Source organism: Cupressus sempervirens, chromosome 3 (genome assembly GCF_028749045.1).
Source record: "Cupressus sempervirens isolate cs-2001-9-10 chromosome 3, ASM2874904v1, whole genome shotgun sequence".
Lineage (NCBI taxonomy): Eukaryota > Viridiplantae > Streptophyta > Pinopsida > Cupressales > Cupressaceae > Cupressus > Cupressus sempervirens.
Window position 1 is genome coordinate 371,444,995 of NC_143120.1, and position 21,942 is coordinate 371,466,936.

Genomic DNA, 21,942 nt, shown 5'->3' on the forward strand with positions numbered 1-21,942 from the left:
GAAGTTCAACCAGACACATAATGATAACATCATCTTCATCCTTATTGTCATCATCTTCAAGATTAGGAGACGAAGAAGAATTTTATGAAAAGGATGTTGGATTAGTGGAAGGATAGAAGGAACTTGATGTGCTCATAGCTGCAAAATAAAATAAAATTAAGGACATGGATCTAGAGGAGATCAATGAGTATAACCAACACTTGACGAAGAAACAAGGGCCCAAGAAGCAACAATGAGATAACACATTGGTAATCACCAAAAAAATTATTGTAGAACTAGCCTCAAATGTCAAAAATGATCCTAATACAGATCCTATCAACAAACTCTCAACATTGGTTGACAACGTAAAAGATTACCAAGGAAGAGTAGAAGCACTAGTCGAGAAGAATCTTGAGGTAAAGAGAATGAACATATTGTAGAATCTGGTAGCATGGAACTAGACAAACCTACAAGAAGCCAAAGAAAAATTGAAAGAAACTTTGCAAGCTTTAGGATTAGTCATGAAGAATTCACTAGATCCATGTGCACTCTCACTCGATCTGGAACAAAAACCACAACAAGCTCAATAGGAGCTATAAAATTTGAAAGATAATTAAAATGTAGTCACTAAATTTGCAATTGACTTTCTATCCAAAACTCAAGGGTCACTACATCTCATACATCAAATCAAGGATGAGCAGGAGCAAAGAGCTCTTAGGCTCATGGAAGTACAATGTAAACTTTCACCAATGAAAGACATCATCCAAACATAAATTGTCAAATGTAAACTTTCTCCAATGACAGACATCATCCAAACATAAATTGTCAATGCATATGCAGTAGTGAACAAACTCCCAGGCAATACCATGAGTGAACTTGAAACACTCTTACGTGAGATGAAGAGTGAACTTGAAACAATCTCACTCTATAGGGTCAATGCCAAGACATATTCAACAACCTATAGCCACCCCATAACACCATTTGTCATTACTGACAAAAAGGGGTAGAATATATGTGAAATATATGCAACCAAAGGGGAGAGATTTGCCACAAAGGGGGATGTGAAATATATGCGACCAAAAGGGAGAGAATATACGTGAAATATATGCAACCAAAAGGGGGAGATTTACCACAAAGGGGGAGAATACTATTCAACATCAAGAGTAATACATCTAGTAGAAAAGGAAAAAAGGAAGAAGAGAAAAGAAACATGGGAGAATACAAAAAAAGAGGAAAATTCATGAAGATTGAAAGGAAAGTACACTATAGCAAGACATGTGAACTAAGATGTAAAGGCAACACATGAACAATAGAATAAGAGAATCAGAACAAAAGAGGTATGAAGAGGTACAGACACACTCTTGGGTGGGAGGGGTCTAACAAATTTGATAGTCCATCTACCGACACCATCCACTGGCATAAGAAAAGGTATGGTAACAATTTTTTCCATTAATGAAACTTCATAAAGAAAAATAGGGCAACATGTTGGTAAATGACGTTTTGTCATCAATGCCAAAGGGGGAGATTGTTGACCCAACATGCATCTTTGGCATGAAGAATGAAATAAGTATTAAGTGTTGTCATTGATGGCCAAAAGCATCTAATTGGAAAAATGTGTGACAATCAGTCAGAGGAAGAAGAAGAAGGAGGAGGAAGTCTATAGTTACTAGTCATGAGACACACCAACATACACTTTAGTGCACCCGCGTTGGCGTAAAAAGTCAGATATGAATGACAATTGATCCAAGTTAGATATGATAGATGGTACAAGAAAAATGACGCAAGTAGGCAAGGATGATAGGCCACCATTGGTTCACAAAAGAACTAGCAAGGCTACCACTTTAGACCCTAAGCACAGGGTTCATGAGTCTCGTATGAACAAAGCAAGCTTGATATTTGAATTTTGAATTCAAGAATAAGCGAGACAATTTGGTCATGGGTAACTATGCCCTAACGTCGATAGAAGGATGTATGTAAGTAAAATCAAAATTGAAGAAGTGGTTGTTATGGGGGAGGGGAGGGGGGAAGTGATTGTTATGGGGGAGGGGAGAGAGAGAGAGAGAGAGAGAGAGTCACTACAACAGAAGAAGAGCACAAAGAGCATAAAGTTGAGTAGGAGGAATCTAGCAAAAGAAAGAGTAGTAGAGTGAGAAGAGAACAATGATAGGCCATTGCAAGAAACCAAGGGAGAGGTGAGAATAGAACACTCACCAAGCAAGCAGGAAGATCAATTCATCTTCAAGGAGATAAGACAAAGATCCACACAACAAGTCAATGCTACGTTCAAAGGTCAAAACACTTTTTATTTTTTATTTTTTTATCATTGCATCTGTTTGTGAGCGCCTAACAGAGTGAGCTTCATTAGTAAGCTTATTTTATAAATCCTTTAACAAGGTGTCTCTCAGAATGAGACTTGTAAATTTGTTGACCATGTAGCTTTCACACACTTTAGTAACTCTAATAGGTTGCAGACATTCCTAACATGATGTGTTTCTAGAAGAAGCACTTGTAGCTCCTAATAGAGCACCCCTTTACATGCATCATAAGGGCTAGTGGGTATATTATCCCCACAGTGGTTTTCATCCTCACATTGAGGGTTTCCACATATAAAATATTTGTGTCATCTTGATGAATGCTTTTGCGTGTGACTTACTTATTTTTATATTACTCCATTTATCTAGATATTAGCTACAAAGTGGGTTGTAATAAGGTTGGTTGGAATAGTTAGAAGGTTAACTGATTTTGTGGATGGTACTAATTCAACCCCCCCTCCCCAATACCTACTGGGACCAACATTAACAAAGTACATCATCTTGTGGGTTTCATCCCCACTACATATTTCCATGTAAAAAAAATTGGTGTTATGGGTTCATGTGATGTTGTAGATCTTTGCTTGCATGGTTAATTATCATATTTGTGGTTTAAGGTTTATATTATGTATGTTGGTTTATGTTTGTTAAGCATTGGGCACAATTGATTCACATCCCCACTTCTCTCAATTGTGTGGCATTGTCTTATTTCAATCAATTTTTTTTTAAAGATTGCAGTTGGTTTTAGGGATACTTTGTTGACTATTATGAGGTCTTGACATATTATGTTTGCTTCTTCCACTTTGACATCTCCTGTGGAGATGGAGGTGGATACATGCTTTGTGAATGAGGGGGCTTGTAACTCTATGTGGGCTTCACCTTTATGTGTTTGTTTGGGGTGTGGGAAGGAATTGTGGTGTTCTTGTTTTCTAGTTAGTCTTTTTGTTTCCTACCACAATAGAGGTGGGATCCTTTTATATTCAGGTGCAAATGAGATTTGTAGGATCCAACTAGATTTTTAGTTTGTGAGATGTTATTTTTTGTCATATGATGGTTTTGATAACACTTTGGTATCCATTATTCCCCATTCGATGGGTTAATGATAATGTGTTGTTAGTGGTCTCTTTTGGCGCTGATGCTTTAAGTGGCTAATAAAGTGTTATTATTCTCCCAGTAACCCTCTTATTACTTTGTTAATACTACCTCATGTGACTTTGATTTGTTACATCAAACACCTTTGTTGATGTGTTGTTGGTTTTCTTGATAACGTTTTGGCTTTGATGTTGTAAGGGTCAACCCTCTTGTTTGATTACTTTATAATAAAAATAAAAAGATATTTAAATTTGAAATTTAGGATAGTCATTATCTTCATACTAAAATTATGCTTTTTTGTTTCTACTAAAATTTTTGATTTAGCATAAAAAATATTTATAGATAAATTCATCTTCACCTTAATTTATCTTTAATCTTATTTTATTTCTATTTAATAAATAAAACTAAAATAGTCCAATAAACTTAAACAAAATAATTTATATTCATAATAAAATTAAACAAATAATTAATTTAATTTAATTTACTTACTTTATTATTTTCTAATTTACTTTACGACTTATCGAGAATACAATTTCCTTTCTTTTCCGAAGGAACAAGTAAAGATATTTCAAGCATCGTTTATTCTGCAACCCATCTTTGACATTAGAAAAGTATCTTAATCTTTTGAATATCTGAAATCTTATATCTACAGCAAAGTGATCCATAAGATAGAAGCTTATCCTGTAAGAAGTGCAGAGCGCCTTAGCGTGCCTTGCGTGAGAAAAATGGGGGAAGAAGAGCTGAAGGGAGGGGCGCTTGCAGACGATGGGAATAAGGAGGATCAGGAGAGCGAGGAGATTGAGGAGGAGATGGAGATGGAGATCCCCGCTACTGTAACTTTTCCAAGGAGCTCTCGGAAGCAACCTCCCATACCGCCTCTTAAAGTGGAGGTTGAAGATAAAGAGACTGGTTCACAAAATATGTGGCAGGTAAAGTTTTAAATATCACTTTTTTGTTCTCTTTACTTCCGTTAGATCATGCCCTTTTTTCACAGTCCATTAAGACCTCCAACACAGATTTCTTCACAGCGCACTAATGGATCAATACTTACATTAAGGGCTATTGGTGGGGGATACCATTTTATCAATTTCTAGTGCTGGTTTGGTTGTAGTCTGTGCCAGTTTGTTTATTTAATTACCAAACTAGAGATAGCTTCGAAGACTTCATCAATGGTCGTTGCATCTTGACTTGGTTAGAAATTTATCTGACTGGGTTTAAGGAGTTTGTTCGACATGTCTATTGAGGTTTTCAAGAGGAGAGGAGTTTAGCAACTTTTTTCTCCCCGTCGATCAAGGGTCTAACCAAGAACATTGCCTGGCAAAGCTAACTCACAATAGAACAGTATCAACTGTGACCTAAATTCCTACCAATATATAAATTAATGCCCTCGTTCACTCTGCAACTTAACTGTCAAATTCAATATGGATATTTTGAGGCCTCTTGATTGGGGTAACTTATTGGTTTATTTTATTATTTACGTTTTTTTAAGCTTACAACCTAGTCTTGTGGGTTTTCACGACCCTTCTTTTGTGAACAGGGAGATTTTTTTTACTTTACCTTACATATTTTGTTCCATCTTTACCACTTTAATGACTTGCAGGAAATTTGGGTTGACCAGGGACAGCAGGGGTTGTTCCAGTCATCTGCTCTATCTGGCTGAGGGTGAGAAAACCAAATGGGGATTTTGGGGAAAATGTAGTATCAGAATGCATGAATGGGATTTTGAATAATTTTCTTGTCATGTGTATGTGGAGAATACTCTAAAACTCTTGTAGAAAAGAAACAATGTTACTGGAGCTTGGTTTCAAAGATGGCCATGGATGAATGATCAAATAAAACAAATGAATCGATTCATTAACAAAATGCTATAAATGCATGTTGTGAAAGGCACAGTACGAAGATACAATTAGTAGTTTATTCACATCCTAGAAATATAATGCATATTGATAATCCATACAACCCCATTATTGTTAATCTGTTGTATGCTTGACTTAGTACTATTATCTGTTGTATGCTTGACATAGTACTAGTCCTTGTGTGCAAACCATAAAAAAATAGTCATTCTTTGAAGGCTTCTCAAAATCCATTTTGCAGCTTCAACTGAGATGAACCCTTTTTACAATGATTCCATATTATCCTACCCTTCCTCTCTCCGGAGGGTAGAGGCCACCTAAATAGTACGTGATTCAAGGCCTTTTTAGCTTCATTTCTATCTGAGTTGAGCCTAACTTTTATTATTATCTGACCAACACCTCTCTCTCCCCCCCTCCCCCTCTCTCTCAGTCGCTGATTCTCAGGCCCACTAGGCCATTGTATATACTGCTAGATTCCAAAGTTACTCAATGTGTACAATTAGGATATTTGGATTCATTCATCCTACCAAAACTCTATTCACCTCCCGTCACCTGCAAACCACCTTATCTTGGTCATTAGCAGAATGTTGCAGTTTGGACTGAATATCCATATGATAGATTCCCATGGCAAAAGTTCTCATGTGGGTAGCTGTAGAGATTGAGTGAATTCAATTATTTTGATGGCAGAATTTTGGTTCAGAATGTGTCTTCTCATATAGATTCGTCACAGTGCTTTTTTCCCCAAGAGCTCGACTCATTGCCTTGTACTGTTTAAAATCAGGGATCCCTAAGGATTCGGGGATGCACAATCCTATCCCTAGAAAGTAAACATATATTTGCCCCTGCTTTTTGGTACAGAACAAGTGAGAGTCTGCCCAAGTTTTCTCCCATTTAATGAACAATTCAAGTTGGTTAGGTCTGCTTCCAAGAAGCTGACAGACAGACCAGAGAGCAGGGACCAGTTTTGTAGACATTTGATCTACACAGAATTCTGCAATTTGAAATTCTACCTCAAATTCAGCTCGCATTATATATATGCCTCTCAGGGTGAAGCATTCAGAATATTGAGGAGAACCATGGCAATACCTCACATCTTCACCAGATGCACATTGAGTTTGCTAATATGCATGCCTAATTTTCTCTTCTTTTATATTCCTTTAATCACTAACCTGAGCTATGGTTGCATCTCTGCAGGCTGTGGTGGAAGTTTCATTCTAAGCTTTAAAAGCTGGAGACAAAGCCCAAATAGAAGATAATTTACCATTCATGATGAAGAGATAGAAATTCTTACACTGATTCTAGGAGTTAGAAGCCTTATGGCATATCAGCTTTATACGAGAAGAAATGCCATTGTTAGTATTTCTAGTTCTGGAGTTGTGGCCAGTACTCCTTTGAAGCAAGGGTTGGTCACCCTTTTTCCTCATAAGAGTTTGAGACAAGCCACTAATAGGCTTCAGACATTACCCTTTACTCCTGTTGGCCACTTTGAAACCTTCATCTCACAATTATCCCTATCTTCCATATCCCCTGTCACCTCTTCACTGTTGCTTTTTGCTCTTCCATGTGTCAAGATTCTAGCACCAACACTTGATCGCACCATTAATCAATAATAAGTGATGTGTTAAAAATCTAAATAATATGGTTGGAGTTGTTAAGGTTTCCTCAATGGACTTAAGTAAAATTGTCAAGTGCCGACCCTCAAATTTCTAATTAATTATGCTCTCTTGTAGCCAATCTGAAATGAAATTTGCATCATCAGTCAAGTTTCAAAACTAAACCCTTATTTTTTTTCCCAAAGCATGAGTCATGCTTTGAACTTTGTTTTAATTTGTGTATGTTGTTTTTGTTGCTTCTTGTTGTTATCTTTGCAAATTAATGATGAAGTTTCACACTTGTGTGGAGGTGGAAAATGGAGTTAAAAATGTTGAAAAAGTGGCTTGTCTAGTCTTTTGGATCTCTCTCAAATACAAAATCTGCAAACTCATCTCTGTAAGGGGCAGGATTCACCATTTTGAGGAAGGTGAATTAGCAGTGTTCAGCACTGGTGTCCAGAACACAAAATGAGAATTGAAGAATATGCCCTGGTGTCAGTTTCCCCCACAATTGCTTTTCTGTCAATGTCTTTTCATCTATCCGTAGATAATGAAGACTGCAAAAGTAAGTAGGTTTATACTCATGGTGGTGTCAGTGAAGAAAGGAGGATTTATGAGTATGGGAGATGAAAATATAATTACTTAGAATCAGTAACAAAATTGTTGCATGTGATTATACGATGCTGGATTTGATTTTTTTTCCAGAATTGTTTAATATGTTGATGATATGGGCCTCCGGGAATTTATCTTTTACAAAGTTGCTGTGAAATTCGGCTTCAGCTTCCTCTGTCTCCAGGATTTGGATTGACCATTTTCTGGACTTGCAGTTTCCCCATAGGATGGATTGCTGATATGTCAGTCGATTCAAAATTTGCAGAACACTTCAGTTTGAGAATAATAAAGATAAATGGAACAGCAGGGTTTCAGACATACCTTTGACACAGTTTTGTCACTGGTGTAGTTTATGGCAGTAGTTTAAGCAATGCCTGTGTGTTGCTAGACCTTTAGCTTTGCAACACTAATATTATAACATACATACATTTATGCATGTTTAACATTTGACAATATTTTATTGGATAATTGTCATTAACATTTATGATTTGACAATTGACATTGTTACCAATGGTACCTCTGATTTGTTTGCTATCCTGTGTTTAATTTTGTACATTATGCATAAATTATACGTGTTTCTAAAATTTATTTTCAAGAAATAACCATCCCTGCTGTCCTCAAGATATATATGTTAAACAGACTCCAAGAATGGCAGGGAGTGTGGAGGGGTTAGGGATGCGGGAAATCACGAACAAATCTCAGATTTATTACCCCAGTTTAATATCAACTTAACTTTAATACCCCAGTTTAATATCAACTTAACTTTAATCTATTTATAACAATTTTGAACAAGAGGACTGTGCTCTGCAATTCTTCGTTTCCCGCTCGACTGTTTTTTTGAATTTGGATGTGTGGATGCTCCCAAGGGGCCGGGTCTGGTCTCAGATCCCTGCCCAGACCTGCATCTTGTTCTGACTGCGACTGGGTTTACCTAGGGGAATGTCGACGCTGCTCGTCCTATTGGGGGGGTGCCGGTGGAGTCAATGGCTCTGTTTGTGGGCCAGGAGATTCAAACTAGCCATTCGAATGCTCAGTTGGTGGGCTAGGAGATTCAAGCGAGTCATTCTAGGGCTCTAGGTTGGAAGGAAGTTGTTCTTGGAAAGAAAAAGGCTAATACCCCGTTGGAAGCTCCTAAAGTGATCAATGGTGAGGAGGGGGTGGAAATAGTGGTACCGGACAGTTTGGTTGACAGTGTGTCAGCTAATCTGAAGCTTTGCCTCATTGGTAGATTTGTTTCCTTCCGCCCATCGATTGAGATGGTTAGGAAGTGGGTTAGTCAGAAATGGAAGTTGAAAGGGAGTGTCATGGTTTCGGCCATGTCAGGGGGCCTGTTTTACTTTAAATTTAAAGCAGCAGAAGATATGACAATGGTGATGGTTGGTTCTTGGTCATATGGAAAGCATAGCCTAGTGGTAGCAAAGTGGCATCCGGCATTGGACCCGACAAAAGAGCTAAATAAGATGGCTCCGGTTTGGGTCAGGTTACTGGGCCTTCCTCTAGAGTTTTGGGATGAGAGGATCCTGAAATCCATTGGGGACTCCTTTGGGTGCTTTGTAGCTACGGATATGGTAACTTTGCAGAGGTCCCGGCTGGTCTTTGCGACGTTTAGTGTAAATGTGGCGGTGGGAACTAAATTACCTGATTCTATTACACTAAGCTCGAAGTGGGGAAAGAAGATTCAACCCATCATTTATGAGAATGCAGGGTTGTTTTGCCATAAATGCTCGTCTTGGGCATTTGATTGTAGATTGTAAGAAGCCGGATAGGTTGGCTGAGGGGAGTGTTGAGGGTGTTATAGATCGGAGGGATCCTCCTCAGGAGTTAGGGGCAGAGGGTACTGGCTCTCTCGATTGTGATGGCAAGGTGGTGACTCTCCCTCCTAGGAAAGAGCTTGAAGTGAAGGTCTCTCAAGTAGAAATGGAAAAGGGGTCGACTTCCCTTACTAGGAAGGAGCAAGAAGAAAACCCTCATACTAAGATGGGGAGGGATAGGATGGAAGAGTTGGAGGTGAAGTTTGGTTCGGTTCGGGACCCAGAGACACTTTGCACACAAGGAGAGTTGGGAGGTTTGGGGGAAGGGAAAATTTATTTTTCCTTTCTGCAAGGAATTGAGGAGCTCCTTAGTACCCCTTCGAGGAACCTAGTGATCAAGGATGTTTGTAGAGGAAATAAAGATAAGGCCTTGGGGAATAGCGAGGAGAACGACTCGAAGGAGCGGGAGGTCGCTAGGGTCCTTTGCTGGAATGAAGATGAACAATCAAACAAGATTGTGGATTCTTTTGCCCAACTGGACGATATGGAAGGGAAGTGGCAAACTCAAAGGAGACAAACAAGAGTTTCAAGGAAACTTGAGAAGTTAGGGAAACAAAGTAAGAAAATGGAACAAATGGCAAGGGAGGTGGCAAGTGGCAGGCATGCCACTTTGGAATCACTGTCAAAAGGTAGAAGATGATTATTCTATCATGGAACATGAGGGGGTTAAACAACCCTCATAAGCAGTTTGCCCTCAAACAATAGTTGGCAAACTGGAGAACTAATATCCTGCTCATCTAGGAGGTTAAGATGACTATGATTAATTTGAAGAATATAGCAAATTATGTTTGGCTAGGAGCGAATTTTTGCTACAGTGAAGCAAAAGGTGCATCAGGAGGAGTGGCTACCTTCTGGAACCTAGATGCTGGTAATGGAAGTTTAATTTATAGTTCTAAGTTCTATTTTAATTTATAGTTCTAAGTTCTATCTTATAACTGAACATAAGAAGAGAGATAAGACTTGGAATATTGTTAATGTGTATGCTCCTAATACCAAAAGTGGTAGGCATAGCTTATGGGTGGAGTTGTCTGTTTTTCTCTCCCAAAATAAGAACACCTTTTGTATAGGAGATTTTAACTCCCCTTTGTACCCTTTGGAGAAAATTGGAGGTTTGATAGATTTTAATGATAGTATGAAAAACCTGGCTGATTTTATAAATAATAATGATTTAATGGATATGGAGATGCGTGGAGTGAAGTTCACATGGTCGAATAATAGGAAGGGTGTTGACCTCATTCAAGTCAAACTGGATACACTTTTGGTCCCGGCTAGATGGGAAGGCTTAACTTCCTCCTCTCTTGCGGGATTACCCAGGACGGTCTTGGACCATGCACCTATCCTTTTTAGCTGGAAGGAAGATCCTCTGGGGGGCCCAAAACCTTTTAGATATGAAATAATGTAGCAATCCCATCCTAACTTCAGCTCTGGGGTGGCTGAGTGGTGGGGGACTAAAATTGAAGAAACAATAGTGTATAGACTCTCTGTTAAGCTGGAGAATGTAAGACGGAATGTGCAGCCCCGGAAGAAAAAATATCTTGGTGATATCTTCAAGACTAAGGTTGAGGTGGAAGGGAAGTTAGTTGAGATCAGAAAGCTATGGGGAAAGGCATACCCATGGATAACATTATTCAGGAGGAGGATAAATACAGAAAAGTGTGGAAGGAAATGATGATAAGGGAGGAGACTTATTGGAAGTAGAGATCCAGGGTGTTATGGCTCAAAGTGGGTGATAGGAATACTGCGTTTTTTCATAGATCTGCCTTAATTCATAAACGAAGAAATACAATTGATAACATCAAAGATGACACTAATGTGAAGTTATTTAAGCCTGAGGAGATAGGGAGCTGGGTGATGGCTTACTTTAGAAACTGTTACCTGGAAGAGCAAAGAGACTTTAGAGAGGAGGATAGGCAATGGCTGATTGATTCGATGCCCTCTGTGATATCGGTTGAAGATAACGAGGAGTTAGTGCAAATGGTGATTGAGGAGGAAGTCCACAGAGCTGTGTTCTCTATGAAAGCTTAGAAATCCCTAGGATTGGATGGGTTCCTACCGGCGTTCTTTCAACACTTCTGGGAAGTTATCAAGTTGGACCTCATTCAGGCGGCTTGTGATTTTTTAAGAATCGGGAAGCTTCTTAAACGGCTCAACAAAACTTTCATTGTACTGATTCCCAAGGTGAAAGACTCGAAGGTCCTTTCTAACTTCAGGTCGATTTGTCTATGTAACACTACTTACAAGATATTCTCTAAAATCTTGGTGAATAGGTTGAAACCGCTGCTGCATAAGTTCATAGGAAAAACATAGAGCGGGTTTGTCCTTGGGCGACAAATCTTGGACGCTGCTATAACATCGCATGAAGTCTTGCACTCTATGGAGAAAAGTGGTAATCCTGGTATGACCTTGAAACTCGACATCTCTAAAGCTTATGATAGGATTAATTGGACCTTCTTGTATAAAGTTATGGAAAGGATAGGCCTTAGTTAGAAGGTTATTAGATTGGTAAAGTCAATGATGGAAACTGTTAGCTATTCTGTGATGGTTAATGGGTCATCTTGGGGAAATTTTGGTGGGGAGAGAGGACTTAGGCAAGGTGATCCCATCTCTCCCTACCTATTTATTATGGTTGTTGAAGTCCTGGGAAGAGCGTTTAGGAGAAAGTTGGAGAGGGGGATAATCAAAGGCATTAAACCTGCTTCCACCCTACCTCTTAAAGTGATTCAACAGTTTGTGGATGACACCTTTCTTAGTGGGGAGTCCTTGGTGAGTGAAGCCAGAGCTTGGAAGTCGGTGTTGGAGATTTATGCAATGAACGCGGGTCAAAAGATCAATTTCAACAAAAGCTAGGTGTTCTTCTTTAATACCCCCTGACCTACAGCGATGGATTGCTAATTTTTAGATTGCAACATTGTTGAGTTACCAGATATTTACCCGGGTCGCCCATTAACCGTGAAAGATGTGAGTAACGACTTTTGGAATGGAATTCTGGAAAGAATGGAGAAAAAGCTGATTGGATGGAAAGGTAAAACCTTGAGTAGTGTGGGCAAGCTGCAACTGCTGATTTCCTCCCTCCAAGGATTACCAGTGTACTTCCTATCCTTATTTAAAATTACTCAGTGTATGGCGAATAAATTGGAGAAAATTCAATGTAACTTCCTTTGGTCTGGAGGGAAAGAGAAGATTAGAATAAGTTTGGTCAGCTGGGAAATGGTTTGTAAACCAAAATAGAAAGGTGGTTTGGGAGTAAGGAGGATAACTAATTTGAACAATGTGCTTCTCCAAAGATGGGGTGGAACCTAATGAAGGGAGAAGCTAATTGGTGCAATATTATGAGAGCTAAGTACCTTGGAAATCTGATGTTCTCTCACTGCACTTAGAGAAATGATCTTCCTATAGGCTCCAAAATTTGGGGAAATATTGTGAGAAACAAAACCCTTTTGAAGGAGGGTGTTAGGTGGTTTGTGGGGAATGGTAACTAGATTAATTTCTGGGAGGATCCATGGCTTACAAATAAACCTTTAATAAAAACTAAGTTTGGTTCTCTCCAATATTACCTACAAGACCAGGGGGTGGAATGGTAGCTGATTTTATTTGTCAGGGAAGAAGGTGGAAAAAGGTGAAGCTACAAGAGAATGTAGTGACTAGAAGGGAGCTGATCGATGAGCTTAATTCTTCGCCGGAGAAGTACAGAATCCCGGGAAGAGACAGAATTGACGAATTTATTTGGAAGGCTACCTCGATTGGGGAGTTTTAGGTTAAATCTGCCTACAAATTAATGGTCGACAAAACCCTTGAAGGTAATGACTGGGGGAATGTTTGGTTTAATCACCTAATCCCGAAGATCAATATTTTCTGGTGGACCATCATTCATGGGAAAATTCTCACTATAGACAACTTGATGAAGCGGGGATTTCAATTACCAAATAGATGTCATATGTGTAAGATGGAAGAAGAAAACATCAACTACTTATTCTTGCATTGTAGGTATGCATCAAAGGTGTGGGAGAGAATTCTTCAAATGCTAGAGGTGAACTGGGTGTTTAATGTGGACTTGGGGCAATTGGTAATGAATTGGCAGGGCCCCTTTACCCACCCCCTCCTTACCTGTGTATGGAAGATCATTCCCCCTCATGTTTGTTGGGGTATTTGGAAAGAGCGTAATAATAGGGTGTTCAGAAATGAGGAGAGAGAGGAGGCTGTTGTGGCGGAAAGGATCTATAAATTGATAATCGAGAACATTAGTTGCACTAAGTGGAGAAAACCAGTGTTTCCCCCTTCTACCCTTGAGGTCAGGCTGGTGAAGTGCTGGTCGTTGGCGGAAGGGATTATGGAAATCGATAATTCTAATCTTCTGGCTAGAAAAAGAACCTGATGGAACCCCTGGCGTGCAAATTGGGTCAAACTCAATTTTGATGGTGCAGCTAGAAAGGAGGGCTTGGCGGGGGGAGGGATAGTCAGGGACAGTAAGGGAAGGATGCTGTTGGTGTATACTGGTGAGTTAGGGAAAGTTCCTAATAATACAATAGAGGTGATGGCTCTGTATTGGGGATTAAAATTGGTCATAAGTGTGGGTTGGAGAGATGTGCAAATTGAAGGAGATTCTAAAATAATTATTGAGACTGTCAAAGGTAATATGAGGGAGGGATGGGCCATTAAACGTGTGACTGATGATATCAAGTACCTATTAACTACTCTTAATAGGTTTGATTTGAATCACATCTTTCGGGAGGGAAATAGTGTGGCCAATGAAATGGCAGCGATCGGATTAAAGGCGAAGGGGCTTAGATGTTGGAGGGATTTGAATGCATTACCAAAGTTGGTAGGGGAGTTAGTGAGCCACGAAGTGAGAAATGATGAGTCCTAGCTGGCTATTTTGTATCATGCTATTGAGCTGGCGGGGAGGACATGTCCTTGAAGTATAAGTGGCAAGGTGTGAAGAATCAAGTATGGGTAGTATTAATTACGCAGGGCTCGAAAATTGGAAGTTTGAAATGGGGGATTATTTATTTATTTCCCTAAATGTGTCATTGTACGCCGTGCAAAGAGGAATTATTATTTAAAGGTTTGATGTGTGGGAATGATGGAAACGATTGGGGGATAGATCGTGGCGGCTGACATGTGATCTTTCTTACCAAGTTGGTTGTTCTCATTATTAATATTAATTGTGATTATCATCTCCGCTTGTTTTTTTTGCCTAAGAGTGAAGTCTTTTTTAGAAACTGTGTTCGGGCTTTGAAGGGAAAGAGAGGATAGGTTAAAATTGCAGAGATGGGTGGCGATTTGATGCGCATTGAACCGGCTGTGATCGATGAAAACATGAGGAAGCCCCTAGTGTGGTATATCCTGAAGGAGGTTGGTTTTGTCTTGTTTATGGAGGCACTTAATGGGCACAATGAGAATTGCTCTATGCAATTCGTCAACTCTTGGGAGAACCGTAGAGTTACTATAAATGGTATCTTGTTTCATATTTCGGAGGAGACGATTGCTTTGGCAACGGGCTTGCCCATGAGGGGTAGGAAATGGCAGAAGGTGACGAGGGGTGACTGGTGATGCGAGCCTGCAACGTTTCTTCGTGGATGGTGAGGAACTGATTCGGCATAGAGGTGGTTTTATGCGGGAGAAGCTTCCTAACCCATGGAACGAGTTTTGTTTGGTTTTGATGAAATATCTTACCTTGGAAGGAAGGTATGGAGTTTTCTACAACTATCACTTTCCTCTCCTTAATCATTTTTGCCATCGTGATTTCATTTCGCTTCCTTTCTTCTTGCTACATGATTTAGAGGATTTTGTTGTTGATGTGAAAGAAAAAATGAAAAAGGGGGTTAATTTCACAGTTTTACACCAAGGTTTAATTTTTAGGCTGTACCAATTCCACCTCGCCTTGGCCCCCCCTAGGATTGTGGAAATTGACATTCCTGTCCATCCGAACCCTCGACCCCAAATTGTTCCCCTTAGGATTACGGGTCCCAGAGCCACTATCCCACATCCTTCACCCAGTGGGTCCCCAACGAATCCCTCCCAAATGGGGAAGAGAGGGAGGCAGGATAAAGGGAAGGAGAAGGTGGTGGTGGAGTTGGAGGATGAGGGGAGAGGGGGTAAGAGGAGGTTGGGGAGGTTAGCAAAATCCCATGCTAAGAGGAAGTTGAAGGAAGGAGCCTCGCAAGAGGAGTCAGATTCGGAGGATTCAGGCTGCCCCAAACGAAGGATGAAAGAAAAAGCGGTTAACTTTGGGGTGGGAGGTATGGAGGAGGTGGAGGAGGATTCAGACTCCTCTAGGTTGGATTCGGGTGAGGGAAAGGAGAATAAGGACGTGTTGCATGTTTCAGCGACAGTTGAGCTAGGGTATGTGGACCTAACAAAGGATCAATTCCCTGATACGGTGGACAGGATGCCTTCCCTCGTAACGATCTCCTCCCCTGTTAAGGTTGTTTCTAAAAATGCTACTAACCCCCTGTTTGTGCAAGATACCACAAAGACTAGTACTGAAGGCCATCCGGGTGCTCAACATAAGGCTAGTAATGAGGCGTGGGAGAGAATTCATGTGCTAGAGGAGAGAATGCGCCTACTGACCAAGTTCACGGTTAAAGTGACACATGCGGCGGCTACCACTCTATGCCTGCTCAAGGACGCCGATAGGGACTTGCCTAAGGAGGACTCTAAGATACTATTTGACTTCCTGGCGGAAGACTAGGCAAACATCCTTCTGGGGAGGAAGGAGGCCAAGAAATCTTAAGGGCTCCCTCCTTTTTCTTTTTAATGCTGTTAATCTGCTGGTTACTGGACTTATTAGTTTGCAAGGCTGTATGCCTTTGTTAATATTTTTCTTTAGACTCTTATGTTTGATTACAGGCATTTTGTTTAAGCCTGCTGATACTCTCGTAATTATGGTTGCGAACCTTGTTTTTGTTTCTAGTAGCAATAGGGGTTAGTTTTGTTTGATGGTAATCCACTGGTAGTTGACCAGTTATCTGTTATGGGCCAGCTCCCTTGTTTTGGCTGCTATTAATTCAAAAAATTAAATCATATCAGCTGCAACGAAAGAGAAGACAATAAACACCACACATAGGAGAACACCAGATTTACATGGAAACGTCAACAAGGGAAAAACCATGGTGAGAGTTAATTCACAATGTATGAATAAGACTATAATCTTTGTTTGAGGCACACTGCCAAAGAAGCTTATTGCTTCGGGAAGGACTTGCTGGCTGAGGTGCACTAAACCAGGGCAAGATACAAGGGACTTGCAGGCTGAGACTCACTACCTCAAGGCAAGATAGAAATGTGTGGATTTATATATCATTGATCATCCAGAACAAGGGACAAAGGTGTGATCCCAACAAGTCAGCCTCCAAAAAAAAAAGTGTTTTCTCTCCAATGCTTGAGGATATCCTCAATCTCTTGCAATGTTAAAGGCTATCTTATGAACCTATCACCATGTTTTTGCTGCACCATACTATTTTTGTTCTGAGCTAAAGAATATAAAACTGCTATTTCAGCAATACAATAACTTTCTTGAGTTCCAATAGATCGTACACCTCTACTGTATGCAGAAATTGTCATAAATTTGTGCAAATCAAATTGTATGCAAGCAGAAATGAAGTTACGGCAGTCATAGATAATGTAAAATCTCATTCGAAGCAGTAGTATGGTGGCTGGAATAATTGTTTTTAGAAGTCTAATGGCTAAACCCCTTGCATACAACATGATAACAAGGAAAATCTTTTAAAAATCTGATAAACTGTGGCTATATATGATTGATAACAGCAGTCGAAAATCAGAAACCCTAAAAATCAACAATATGAAAATGGCACAACTACAGTACTCCCTAGCTGTGGGAGACACCGCATCCCCGAATGACCTGGGGACATCTCCCCTGTTTCTTGCAAATTTCCAGACGGTAGGGATGGCAGGGGAACATCCCCTTGACGCCTTATCATTCTGAAAACTTTTAGGGGACAGACATCTTTTTTCAGGGAAGGGGTTGCATCCCCATATATCCTTGGTTTTTCCAAGCCAATCCATTTTGTAAAATGGCTATGTTACTATCCTCGAATCAGTCATGACAAGTTTTTGAGTCTATCTTTAACAATCAGTTTATATACATACATGTGGTTGTTAAGGTACTTGCATGGCCATCATTTCTATGCCTTTAAAACTTAGTTACCTGATTCGTGCCCTAGAGGCCGGATCCAGATTCGGATCGGATCCGGATCCGGATCCGTGCCTGGTTTCGTCTGGATTTGTCCAGATTTTTTATTTTTATTTTACTTTTTTTTTTTTCATTTTTTAAAATTTGTTTAATTAAAAAAACTTGTTTTTCCGATTATTTTCTTATAATCATAATAGCTTTGATCCATAGATTCATACCAGAATCACAAATTCATAGTATGAAATGATTTAGTTTTAGAATTATGTATATTTCTCTCATTTTTTAGTATATATATACACACATAGACACACACATACACACGAATCCTCCACGAATCATAATTGGGAAAAAAAAATTACGAATCCACAGATCCGATTCATGTGCCTGAATCGGATTTGTTTCACGAATCGGTAACTAAGCTTTTAAAACATAGCTTACCCAAGATGCCAAAGAGATCAGCTTTGCAGTGTGCTTGCCATGCAAATATACACTAATGTAGACAGCTTTACAAGTTAATGGTATGGATAATACCAATCTATTTCCTACTAGATTCTTCTAGGCCTTGTTTGTTCTCCAAGATAAACCTGGAGACAACCACTTCTCTGGATCAAGCAATATTATTATTTTCATCCTACCATTCAACAGGCATTTTATCAAAAATAAGATTGGATATCTGGAGCAAGGAGCAAAGTAGTTGGTTAGTGAATGATTTTTCTGTTTTTTGGTCTAATGCATGGACAATCGATGATAATAGGTTGGTTAGAGTTCTGATTCAATTTGTTAGCTTTATTTTATATTTCAAACATTTCAGGCATATAAAACAAAGTTGCATGGATGTGGATTTGGATATGGATATATGTGTGCAGTATCGAATATGGATACAGCTGTTTTTTATGACCCCCAATGTGGATATGGTTGGATACAACATTCATTAAAAAAACATATATATTTCACTATTCACACAATTTTCTAAATTGTATTACTTTAAAAGCAATAAAGACATGTAATTGGTACATACATTATTATATGTTGATTTAAATACTACAATGTTCCAAAAATTATTCTCTAGAAGATTATCCAAAAAATTGGGTAGCTGAAATAGAAAAACATTTTGTCTGCCTGCCTCATTCAGTGTAAGTTTTTGTTTATACCAACAAAAATAATTTGCATGATTGAAGGTTTTTTTAAAAAAATTAAGGATGATTTATGTCAACATTTTAAAAGATTAAATGACATAGTATTTGACACAATCAGAAAATTGAGGATTTTTTGGCATGTTTAGGTAGGGAATCCAATGTGTATTCACACCATATTATATCTGTATCCAATACAATATGAATACGGATATGGGTATGGGGATAAATGTGCCCAAGGAGGGGCAAGGGAGTTTCTGGCTACTCTGATACAAAATCATTGCAAGTGCTCACTGAGCTATTCTCTTTCTGGCTCAAATCACATTTCTCTGACCAGTTATCTTGATTCTTAACCATAGTTGGAAAATTTGCAAAAGACAAAAACTCGCCAAGGTCTGAAAAATAAATTTAGGGAAAACTCAGCCAGTTTTCATCAAAAACTCGACAACTTAAAAAATTGCTTAAATTTAATTGGAAATACATTTTTTTTGCAAAATTCAATGAGAAGATGCATCCAATGAGTCAATAAATGAAAACAAAAAAGAAACAAGCTTAGTCTAGATATATTTAAACACAGAGTGGGTATAAAATCACATTTTCCTGAGGAAGACTCATGGCTGGAAGCAAAATAGTAAATAATTAAGGTAAAGCTAAAAGTAAATACATCATTCCAATTACATCTTCCACTTCTCAGTTCTAATAAAAACTAAGGGAGGGTTAGAACTAGAGGGTCTGATCTGAAAAGTCTGTATTAGCCATGATTGCCTTCTTGCTCAATATGTCTAACTAAGTTTGTGGTTTGTCCTCAATCCTAGATATAGCTCTGCCTCTAGCTTCTCCTGGCACTAGGAGTGACTACTCATTCAACTCAATGTCATCCAACATGAAACCAAATCCACACCTTCCTCCATAGCCTGCCTTTTCAAATCATTGATGTCATCGTCTTCAAAAACTCTGCCCCAAACTGCTGCAAATGTGATTTAAACCTGCCTCAAGTCCGCATCAAATTGATCTAAATCAGTGTGCAAGTGTTTGGAAGACTTTTCCCTCCTTAGCAAAATATAGGTGAACAAATGAGAAATGAAACTGATTTGGGCCATTTTTTTGCCTTCAACCGATGTTATAAAACTACGACCGAGTTTTTAACGAAAAGTCAGCAAGTACTTGACAAGTTCTTGCCAAAATTTCTGCAAGTTTTTGGCACCAGTAAAAGTCATAAAAACTCGCCAAGCCATAAAACTCAGCCAATTTTGACAACTCGGAGAGTACTCTGCCAGTATTCCATCTATGATCTTAACAACATGATAATAGAAATTGGTAATATGTGTGTGAGCATAATTTATGTTGGTAACAGGAGGATTGAACTTTAAAATCTAGTAGGTATGCGTATGAAAAGACTTGTCAGTGATTGTTGAATTGCTGAGAAATCTATATGGACATTCCTAAAGGCAAGGCTTTATTTCAAATTGATATGATTGCCTGAGGCCTTTAGCTATACCATAGAAGTTGATATTTAATTCAGCTTTTAAGGAGCCTGCAACATGCATTGAATGATAGGATTTATCTGTGCCATTTGTGAATTTACCAATTTCTGAATGATGGGATTTATGTGTGGCATTTGTGAAGTTACTAATTTCTGTGGTTCTCTTGTTGGCATTATAACTAGATTTATGCACTCGGAGGATTTTTGATTGTGCGATGGTTATGGGCCAGATGGCAAGAAAGAAGAAGAGCAAGGAGAGGGAATGAGGGAGATGACAATAACAATCTTGATGAATCAGCTAATCATAGGCCCGATTTTTGAGCAGGTTAATTTTGTAGTATGCTACATCAGTTGTGTATTTGCGATAGACCATGAATTTTGTGGTCATGGGTTACTTTGAGTACACATTTTTTTCTCAATGGACTGCATTTGCTGGTTCCACATTTTAGTGCTTGAGAAATGACTTAAGTGATTCTGATGCTGTAAATGCTGGTGCATGGCCTGCCAATACTTTGTAGGAATGGATAAATGATAAGATAATAAATTATAATTGATAAATTTCTCATAAGGAATGTGAATATTGTTCATCAGCGTTGATTGTTCCATGTCTTAATTGCATACAAGTAACAAGAGATTAGTTTGTATGTGAAAAAAATGATTATTGTTTATCTTTACAGTGGTTCCCCCCATGAGGGGTGCCAAGCGGGCGATGGGTTCTCCTTCGGGGTCTCTGAGGACTGTGAGGCCTCATAAATATTCCAATCAGCAGCGGCTTTCTTCTTCCTCTGGCACTTCCAAGGGTTCTGAAGATGTCTTGGGACCTCCAGTCCTATGGCCTATCTGTCAAATCTTGACTTTTTCCCAATTGATCAGAGTAGCTAGTTTGTTGGGCAGTTTGGCTGGTTTCAGTGGCTCGCTTGTGCCTTACTTTGCTTGGGTTCTTTGTTTCCTTGCTTCTTGTGCTGTCTCTTTCCAGACACCATTTGGTGCTCCCGCTGTTTGTCAGGTTGCTGCTCTGTTTTTTGGCAGTCCCTTATGCCTCTTATTGTACATTAATAAATTTATCCTATATTATCTTATTAGGTCATTCATAAATGTTTTTAGTGCACCTTGGTTTATTATTGTCTGACAACAAAAATGTGCATCTAACTTTCTGCACTCTTAATTATACAGTGTACAGGTTTAGAAGGCAGAAATATCCCTATTAAATGCTAGTCAATCAACATTTGTTCTTTGGTTAATGTTGTTTCTTTACTCCCTTGCTGATTGGTAATTTTGTCATTTCAAATAGTGGAGTACTTAAAGCCCTTTTTAAGGCGATGATTTTCATCTACCAAGGATTACTATTAAATTGGAAGTGACGGTAATGTATCAGATGGCTTTAAAGACCTCCCTTTTGTACAGTTCTTTAGCCCTTTTCCTTGAGTGCATGCAAGTGTTCTGTCAACTTATAGCTCAAGCCAAGGGATTGTAAAATTAGGAAGTTTGTGATTGTGAGTGTTTTGGGGCGTGGTTTATAATGAAATTAATTATCATCAGAAATTGATACATGCACAATGAAACTAAGTGCCTCACTGAATTCCCCGGTTCAAAATTTTTGTGTGGCACTTGTAAGTAGGAGTTGAAGTGTTGATTTCTAAATATAGTTTCACTATCGGCATGTAAAATACTAACATTGGAACACCTCTAGTCCATTTGTATCTAATTCCATTCATGGACCTCTTAGAAGTTAATTCCATAGAATAATGATCAATAGATTGTCACATAACTTATCCAAAAATGAAAACAAAATAATATTCTTTTGTATTTTTGATGGGGTGAAGGAGAATTATTTGATGAAACACCATTTGTAATGAAATGGAGTGGTTGAGAATTTGAAAGGATGTGTTGATTGTTCAGCTAGCATGAAATAATGAATGAAGGTGTTTT

The 21,942-nt window shown here is 38.9% G+C and overlaps 1 protein-coding gene across 1 annotated transcript; it reads left to right on the forward strand.

Moving 5' to 3' along the window:
* The first annotated feature begins 3,927 nt into the window (after window positions 1-3,927).
* On the forward strand, window positions 3,928-20,581 carry LOC149566536 (uncharacterized). Its single transcript, XM_089819843.1, has 2 exons — window positions 3,928-4,309; window positions 20,197-20,581. The coding sequence occupies exons 1-2, from the start codon at window positions 4,106-4,108 to the stop codon at window positions 20,332-20,334; spliced, it is 342 nt and encodes a 113-aa protein (XP_089675969.1). The 5' UTR covers window positions 3,928-4,105; the 3' UTR covers window positions 20,335-20,581.
* Window positions 20,582-21,942: the final 1,361 nt, after the last annotated feature.